The sequence below is a fragment of the Salvelinus fontinalis genome, chromosome 7 (genome assembly GCF_029448725.1).
Source record: "Salvelinus fontinalis isolate EN_2023a chromosome 7, ASM2944872v1, whole genome shotgun sequence".
NCBI classification, from domain to species: Eukaryota; Metazoa; Chordata; class Actinopteri; order Salmoniformes; family Salmonidae; genus Salvelinus; species Salvelinus fontinalis.
Genome location: NC_074671.1, coordinates 64,757,548 through 64,767,065, shown reverse-complemented (window position 1 = coordinate 64,767,065; position 9,518 = coordinate 64,757,548). Strand labels below are relative to the sequence as shown.

General features: G+C 41.5%; 1 protein-coding gene across 1 annotated transcript; it reads left to right on the top strand.

Moving 5' to 3' along the window:
- The first annotated feature begins 5,265 nt into the window (after positions 1–5,265).
- Positions 5,266–9,266, top strand: LOC129860118 (zinc finger protein 658B-like). The gene is made up of 2 exons (XM_055930437.1): positions 5,266–5,307; positions 7,944–9,266. Exons 1-2 carry the CDS (start codon positions 5,266–5,268, stop codon positions 9,264–9,266), a joined length of 1,365 nt encoding a protein of 454 aa, XP_055786412.1.
- Positions 9,267–9,518: the final 252 nt, after the last annotated feature.

Genomic DNA, 9,518 nt, shown 5'->3' with positions numbered 1-9,518 from the left:
TGGAAAATTCCCAATAAGAGGCAGGTTGGGTTTGTCCTCACTGTTGATGTTACCAGCCTCGGGCTTAATCTGAGTCAGTCTGTAGTAATAAAGAGAAACGGATACAAAAGTTACTCTTGACAGTTCTGGCACTTTCTTTATTCTTTAAAAATATGGTTTATATTTAGGTGCAGGAGCTCCACAATACTGTTGAGCTAATATTCTATAAGAGGAACATGAGCTCAAACAGTAGAAATGTGAGGTGCTGGTACTCAGCTCCGGTGAGCTCCTGTCCAAGTCAAGCACTGATTTCACGAGATCATGAAACATTAATTAAATCACATTAGACAAAGTATACACTTTAAATTAGGCTATAGAACTTAAATGCACTTAATCTATAGATTTCTTGAATTCACAAATGTATAAATTACTCAAAAAAGCATTTAGTACAAGGTTGCAGTATGTTTTAGGCAGCACTATGTACTATTTTCCTGAATAACCTTGTCTTCACTGTATTATTTCGATCAAAAACCAATAGTATTTCCGTTCACACCATAGTAACATTTACAGATAGACAGAAACAACTGAATGTCTCTGAATATTAGTACACATGTAGAAAACTGATAATCATTACATCTAGCTTCAAAACAGTAGTTCAACCGTGAAATTGTCTCTGCTCCACCCTCAGTGCCTGCACTGAAGTCCGTTGACGCTGACCTAGTAGGAGCCACCATTTTATAACAAAACCAAAAACGACATGTAAAACGAACCCAGAAATCCCAAATAAATTGATCCTTTATGAAATTACCTTGACGAAATGATATACATCCACTCAGACTGACCCAAAGTCAGTAACTATGTGACTTGAAAAAAAGTGATCACGCGGTTTGACCCAAAAATAGCAACAAAAAAAACTTTAACAAACGTGATAATACGTATTTGTTACCTATCATGTTATGGCATGTTCTTTCGATATTAAAACGTAATACATTGGAAACGGACACAGAAGTTCTCGCCTCGACTGCACAATTCTGGCGCATGCGCGGAACTTCCTGTCCCCCCAGTTTATAAACCCAAGACGCAAAAACGCGTACGAACTCGGGAGAGGCGAAGGTCGAGAACCGTGCGTCCTCCGAAACACAACCCAGGCAGCAAGTTGCACCAATGTGACACTGTAGACCTGGCGACCGTGTTCGCGTGCATTGCGCCCGGTCCGCCACAGGAGTCGCTAGAGCGCGATGGGACAAGAACATCCCTACCGGCCAAACCCAGACGACGCTGGGCCAAATGTGCGCCGCCCCATGGGTCTCCCGGTTGCGGCTGGCTGCGACAGAGGCTGGACTCGAACCAGGATTTGTAGTGGCACTGCCTTAGACCACTGCGCCACTAGGGAGGCCTTCCATTCATTCTTACCATATTTACTCAACCAGGAGCATCAGTCTCGAACTGCACTTCCGCTTCGCCATATTTCCCTCCCCAAAACCAGACACACCTCGCTACCAACAACTACAGGTTAAAACTTCTTTACCAGACCTTTTTCCAAATGTATAAAAAATATAAAACAGAAATACCTTATGTACATAATTTTCAGCTGTTTAAAGGCACAGTCAACTTAGTGTATGTAAACTTCTGACCCACTGGAATTGTGATACAGTGAGTTATAAGTGAAATAATCTGTCTGTTAACAATTGTTGGAAAAATTACTTGTGTCATGCACAAAGTAGATGTCATAACCGACTTGCCAAAACTATAGTTTGTTAACAAGAAATTTGTGGAGTGGTTGAAAAACAAGTTTTAATGACACCAACCTAAGTGTATGTAAACTGTCCTCAACTTGCAGCGGGCAGCCAAGTCTGCTGTCACTTATTCAGATTGTGCATCAGCATTTCATATGTTTTCCTTGCCCTTGTCCCGCTTGTTAGATATTATGCAGATACAGTGGCGACCCGTCATTCAGGGCAGGTGGAGCAGAGCCATGATTGGCTCAGTGTTCTGTCACTCATGGGGACACTATATCACCGCCAAATATAAGGGGAGACATCGTAAATTCTAGCCCCTTGGCTGCTGCAACTGCGAAAACTTGACTTCTGTGAGTTCAGAACAACTGGGAATTTCTGAAAAAACGAGCTCCAACTGGGAGATACGTTTTGAACAGTCATCCAACTCGGAATTGTAAATCGGGAACTCAGGCCTCTTTCTAGCGCTACGACCTGAAAATCAGTGATGTCATCATGATTTGACCTTGTTTTTTCCGAGTTCCCAGTTGTCTTGAAAGCACCATAAATCCAGAGAATGCCAGACTTTGATGACAAAATTTGCCCACGGAGGACCGCTGTGCCACCTTCCTGTTCAAGTGAGCACAGCGCAAGAAGTTGAGTCAAATTGTCTTGTATGCTGCTGCATAAATAATGTAATATGCCAGGGAGATATGTATACTGTAGCTAAGAAAGTAATTTTAAGTGTATGTTGTAATACTTTGGTCTATTTACCCCTCTTACTTTTGCCTACTGTTCTGATTTGGTGGTGCACATGTAGCATATAACCTGTTTTAGAGAAATGTAATCATCGAATTTTGTAAGAGCTTTCAATGTCTGATTTTATGCCCCCTTTATTTATCCTATGGTTCTGACTTGGTGTACAGGGAGAACACTGTAAGAACGGCCCATGTTCTGAATTCTGTCGCTGTACATTTCAAAAGTGCTGAACAAATACTTATATTGACTACGTCCATCCTAGCTCGCTCATTAATGTCTTAATCGAAATTACGGATTGCCTCTTATCCCGCTTGTCGTTCCCTTATGCCATAGTTTGTACATCTCAATTGTCATTAGAAACCACATTTGTTTAAGCAAGTCAGTCATATCAGCTATGTTTTTTTTAAAGGCAGTAAATGAGATTGAATGAACTGTTTCGCTGCCAGACAAGGCTCTGCTGATAGCCAGGTGTAGCAGTGGTAAGATGTTGGGACAGCTTTATGTGGCCCTTACAGTTTGTGGGCACCGTTTTGCACCGTTCTAGTGCAATTAATGTAATGTTTTGTGTTGTTGTGTCGTGGCTTTGCTGGCACGCATCCCAATTTATGTATTTTTTTGCCCCACCAAGATTTACATGCTAAAATCGCCACTGTAGCCAAAACTTAATCAATATTTTGTTTTGTCTCATTTATTGATATGGATATAGCCTCTACGTGATGGGGTTGTGTAACGCAAATTTACATTTACATTTAAGTCATTTAGCAGACGCTCTTAACTAGCCTACATACAGAGTGGAATTCGCAAATACAACAATCAAAATGCCTAATGTATGTCCATTCTCCCAAATAGTAGAAATAGTGTGATTCATAAGTTTACATGATTCATTAGCCCCGCATGGCTTTAAAAATAAATTATGCAATTATATGGCCATTAAATAACACACAACATCATGGCATATTTAGATAGTGGAATAGGCCTAGCCTAAATCATATTTACTTTCTGTTTTGCAGCTCAGGCGGTTTTTCTAGACAATGCTCTTCTGTGTCTTTATTATATAATTCTCACACAAGTCATTTGCTGAAGGCCCAAGCCTATACCACGTCATCTACTGGTACAACTTCGTTATCGAATGCCGTTCTAAAACAAGATCTAGACTTTTATTTTGGAAATGAAACCGGAATCTGCAAAGCAACTCTAACGTCTGGGCAGAGTTGCTTGATTGACTAGCTACATTCGGTTTTGCAGATGCCACATTCCAGACAAAAGTTTGTACATATAAAAAAGATCTGTAAGTGTAACCGAGTAAAGGGAGACGTAAACATTTGTGTAAATGTTCATTCATGGTCGTAACATAGTACGTTTACAGATTTATTTTTTACGGTTACGTTACATGTTTCACGCACGGCTTTTCTTACGATCCTGTGTCCGGGAGGAGGAGGAGTCAGTGGAACCAACCCCTTTCCATGTAATGGGGTAGGGCCATCCCAAGGATCCCGGAACGTACGGACCGTGTTAGTGGGAGAACAGGAAGTTCCGGACAGAAGCGCACCATTCTTCAGTGTAGAGAAAGCGCCAGAACGGTACAGTCGAGAAGATAACCTTTGTGTCCGTTTCTATTTATTACTACAGGTATGTAATAGAATGTTTAAACTTTATAATATCGAAAGAACATGTCATGCCATGCTAGGTAACAAATCTATTAAGGTAATATCACGTTTGGTTAAGGTTTGATGTTATTTTTGTGTCAAACAGAATGAAGAACGTGATAACTACTTGATAAGTTAGTTACATAACGTTAACTAGAGTCTTGGTTTGTCTGAGTGGATGTACATACTTTTCTCAAGGTAATTTCATAAAGAATACATTTATTTGATATTTCTGAGTTCGTTTTGCATTATTGGTTTTGTGTAAAATTCACGATTTGGAACAATGGCGGCGCCCACTCGGTCTAGGTAAACGGACTTCAGTCCAGGCAGTGCGGGTGCAGCAGAGAGAGACAATTTTACGGTTGCAGTACTGTTTTGAAGCTGAAAGTAATTATCCGTTTTCGACATGTGTAGTAATATTCAGACACATTCAGTCGTTTCAAACTATAAATGTTAGTATGGTGTGAACGGAAATGCTATTGGTTTTGTATTGTAACAATATATTGAAGACAAGGTTATTCAGGAAAATAGTACATAGTACAAACAAGCTGCAACCTTGTAATACACGCATAAATGACAAAAACCATGTATGTAAATTTCTGTATATCTACTATATATTAAGTGCACTTAAGTTGCATAGCCTAATTTAATTAATTAATTGTATATGTTGCCAATGCTTAGCTACCTGATCCATTGAAATGAGATCAGTGCTTGACTTGGACAGGAGCTCACCGGAGCTGACTACCGGCACCTCAAATTTCTACTGTTTGAGCTCATGTTCCTCTTATAGAATATTAACTCAAAAGTATTGTGGAGCTCCTGCAGTGCACAGTACTGGCACCTATTTCAAGTCAAACACTGACTTGGGTAATTGAACAAGAAGAAATGTAATATATTTCTAGAAAATGCCAGAACTGTCAAGACTAACTTTTGTGTCTGTTTCTCTTTTATTTATACTGGCCGACTAGCATTAAGTCTGAGGCCGGTAACATCAACAGTGAGGACAAACCCAGCCTGCCTCTCTCCTTCCACACTGAGTCCAAACCTACAGTTACTGGGTCCTGATTGTGACAGTGGAGCCCAGTTTGCACTGCAGGATCCAGAGATGGCATCAGTGAAGCTGGAACACTGCAGTCAAACACTGGAACTGAATGTCAACATTAAAGATGAAGAAGAGGAGGAGAAGATTGGTAAATCTGTTTTTCATGGTAAGAGCAGGCTCTAACTAAGTTTGTTATTCGTTCCAACTTCCCACTGTGCATGAAATTTGCAGTAGAATTGTTTCAATGAGAAAGTAATGTTATTTCATGCTACTGAGACTTGCATGGTTTGACACCAGTATTGTTCTATGAAATGAGTCTCATTATTAACCCTTGTGATAGTGAGTGGATGATGTACAGAGCATTCAGGAAGTATTCAGATCCCTTGACTTTTTCCATATGTTACATTACAGCCTTATTCTAAAATTGATAAAAATATAAATAATCCTCATGACAAAGCGAAAACATTTGCTTCCTGTTTCCATTGATCATCCTTGAGCTGTTTCTATAACTTGGAGTCCACCTGTGGTAAATTCAATGAATTGGACATGATTTGGAAAGGCACGCATCTGTCTATTATAAGGTCCCACAATTGACAGGGCATGTGATTGCAAAAATCAAGCCATGAGGTCGAAGGAATTGTCTGTAGAGCTCTGTGACAGGATTGTGTCGAGGCACAGATCTGGGGAAGGGTACCAAAACATTTCTGCAGCTTTGAGGGTCCCCAAGAACACAGTGTCCTCCATCATTCTCTAATGGAAGAAGATTGGAACTACCAAGACTCACCCAATAGCTGGCCGGCCGGCCAAACTGAACAATCTGGGGAGAAGGGCCTTAGTCAGGGAGGTGACCAAGAACCCGATGGTCACTCTGACCGAGCTCCAGAGATCCTCTGCGGAGATGGGAGAAGGACAACCATCTCTGCATTACTCCACCAATTAGGCCTTTATGGTAGAGTGGCCAGACGGAAGCCACCCCTCGGTAAAAGGCACGTGAAAGCCCACTTGGAGTTTGCCAAAAGGCACCTAAAGGACTCTGACGATGAGAGGCAAGATTCTCTGGTTGGAAGAAATCAAGATTGAACTCTTTGGCCTGAATGCCAAGCGTGATGTCTGGGGGAAACCTGGCACTATCCCTACGGGGAATTATGGTGGTGGCAACATCATGCTGTGGGGATGTTTTTCAGCGGCAGGGCCTTGAAGACTAGTCAGGATCGAGGGGAAAGATGAACAGAGAAAAGTACAGAGAGATCCTTAATGAAAACCTGCTCCAGAGTGCTCAGGACCTCCGATTTGGGCAGAGGTTCACGTTCCAACAGGACAATGACCCTAAACACACAGCCAAGACAACGCAGGAGTGGCATCAGGACAATTCTCAATGTCCTTGAGTGGCCCAACCAGAGACCGGACTTGAACCCATTCGAACTTCTCTGGAGAGACCTGAAAATAGCTGTGCAGCGATGCTCCCATCCAACCTGACAGAGCTTGAGAGGATCTGCAGAGAAGAATGGGAGAAAATCCCCAAACACAGGTGTGCCAAGCTTGTAGTGTCATACCCAAGAAGACTCGAGGCTGTAATCGCTGCCAAAGGGTCTTCAATAAATTACTGCGTAAAGGGTCTGAATACTTATGTAAATGGGATATTTCAGTTATTATATATTTTTTTATTTGCAAACATAAAAAAAGACAGTTTTACTTTGTCATTGTGGGGTATTGTGATGTCATTATGGGATATTGTGTGTGGTTTGATGAGGGGAAAAAACATTTGAATCATTTTAGAAAAACGCTGTAATGCAACAGAATGTGGAAAAAGTCAAGGGATCTGAATACTTTCCCAATACACTGTTACCCGGTGCAGCCAGTAGACGACTTAGATAATTGAACATTAAGAAATATAATATATTTTTAGAGAATAAAGAAAGTGCCAGAACTGTCAAGACTAACTTTGTGTCCGTGTCTCTTTATTACTACTGGCCGACTCAGATTAAGTCTGAGGCCGGTAATATCAACAGTGAGGACAAACCCAGCCTGCCTCTCTCCTTCCACACTGAGTCCAAACCTACAGTCACTGGGTCCTGATTGTGACAGTGGAGCCCAGTTTGCACTGCAGGATCCAGAGATGGCATCAGTGAAGCTGGAAGACTGCAGTCAAACACTGGAGTTGACTGTCAACATTAAAGATGAAGAGGAGGAGGAGATTGGGACATCTGTTTCTCATGGTAAGCACAAGTTCTTTCTAAGTTTGTTGTTCGTCCCAACTCCCCTCTGTGCATGAAAAGCTGCTGTAGAATGAGTCTGTGTAGTGACTAAACCTTGTGGTGGAGGATGAAATAGCTCATAATTTTCACTCCTTTTGTACCTTTTGACTCTTACCCCCTTTTAGAATAGTTGTATTCTCTTTTTGTGTTGTACAGCCTACTGATATGGATACATGTCACCAATTACAGTAGGAAGAGGACCACCCCCTTGAGCCTTGTTACTCTCTACGTTTCTTCCTAGGTTCCTGCTTTCTAGGGAGTTTTTCCTAGCCACTGTGCTTCTACATCTGCATTGCTTACTCTTTGGTGTTTTAGGCTGGCTTTCTGTAGAACACTTTGTGATAACTGCTGATGTAAAAAGGGCTTCATAAAATACATTTGATTGACATGTATATCACACCAACTGACTGGTTCTTCTGATGTTGTTCACACAGGAGACCATGTTGAGACATTCTCCACATCCAGAGAGCAACAGCAGGAAGATCACAGAGCTAAGAGGTTTCACCATTGCCCACATTGTGAGGAGATTTTCCCATTTCTATCAAAGCTAAAAATACACCTAAAAATACACACAGGAGAGAATCCGTATTCCTGTACTGACTGTGGGAAGAGCTTCACAACATCAACAAAGCTAAAAGTTCATCAGAGAACACACACGGGAGAAAAGCCTTACTCCTGCTCTGACTGTGGGAAGAGTTTCTCCCGAATGGATAACTTAAACACACATGAACGTATACATACAGGAGAGAAGCCTTACTACTGCTCTGACTGTGGAAAAAGCTTTAAAACAACAGCTGAGCTAAAAGTTCATCAGAGAACACACACAGGGGAGAAGCCTTACTTATGCTCTGACTGTGGGGCGAGTTTCTCTCGACTGGGCCACTTAAAAATACATGAACGTATGCATACAGGAGAGAAACCGTACCCCTGCTCTAATTGTATAAAATGCTTCAAAACATCAACTGAGCTAAATGTTCATCAGAGAACACACACAGGAGAGAAGCCTTACTTCTGCTACGACTGTGGGGCAAGTTTCTCTCGTCTGGGCAACTTAAAACTACATGAACGTATACATACAGGAGAGAAGCCTTACTCCTGCTCTAATTGTTTAAAAGGCTTCACAACATCAACTGATCTAAAAGTTCACCAGAGAACACACACAGGAGAGAAGCCTTACTTATGCTCTGACTGTGGGGCAAGTTTCTCTCGACTGGACCACATAAAACTACATGAACGTGTACATACAGGAGAGAAGCCTTACATCTGCTCTGACTGTGGAAAATGTTTTAAAACAACAGCTGAGCTAAAAGGTCATCAGAGAACCCACACAGGAGAGAAACCTTACTCCTGCTCTGACTGTGGAAAGAATTTCTCTCAACTGGGCCAGTTAAAAATACATGAACGTAAACATACAGGACAGAAGCCTTACTCCTGCTTTTATTGTGTAAAATGCTTCACAACGTCAACTGAGCTAAAAGTTCATCAGAGAACACACACTGGAGAGAAGCCTTACTCCTGCTCTGACTGTGGGAAGAGTTTCTCTCAACCGAGCCACTTAAAAAGACACCGAGGTATACATAAAGGAGAGAAGCCTTCCTACTGCTCTAACGACGGAAAATGTTTTAAATCATCAGCGGAGCTAAAAGGTCTTCAGAGAACACACACTGGAGAGAAATCTTACTTCTGCTCTTACTGTGGCAAGAGTTTCTCCCGATTGGGCAATGTAAAAATACACCAACGGATACACACTGGAGAGAAGCCTTATCACTGCACTGACTGTGAGAAGATATTCTCTCAACAGAGCAATTTAAAAAGACACCAAAGTATACATAAAGGAGAGAAGCCTCATCAGATCTCTCAGATCAGCTAAGATTAGACACTCCACTTCACTCTCATCTCGTAAAATAATTGGCAATGTTGAATTGGATCAAATGAAGAAAGCATAGAACACTCTATTGAAATCCTGTTGTTTCTCACTGTGAGAGAACCGTGCAGAGGAAAGGGAGCATTTTATAGAATGTTAGCCTCTCTTTACTTTACTGATCAGTGTGCATCTTGTTAGTTTTGGTGTGTTTTGTTAGTTTCTACTGTGAAGATATTGAGATGACCTTGGATTTGCCCT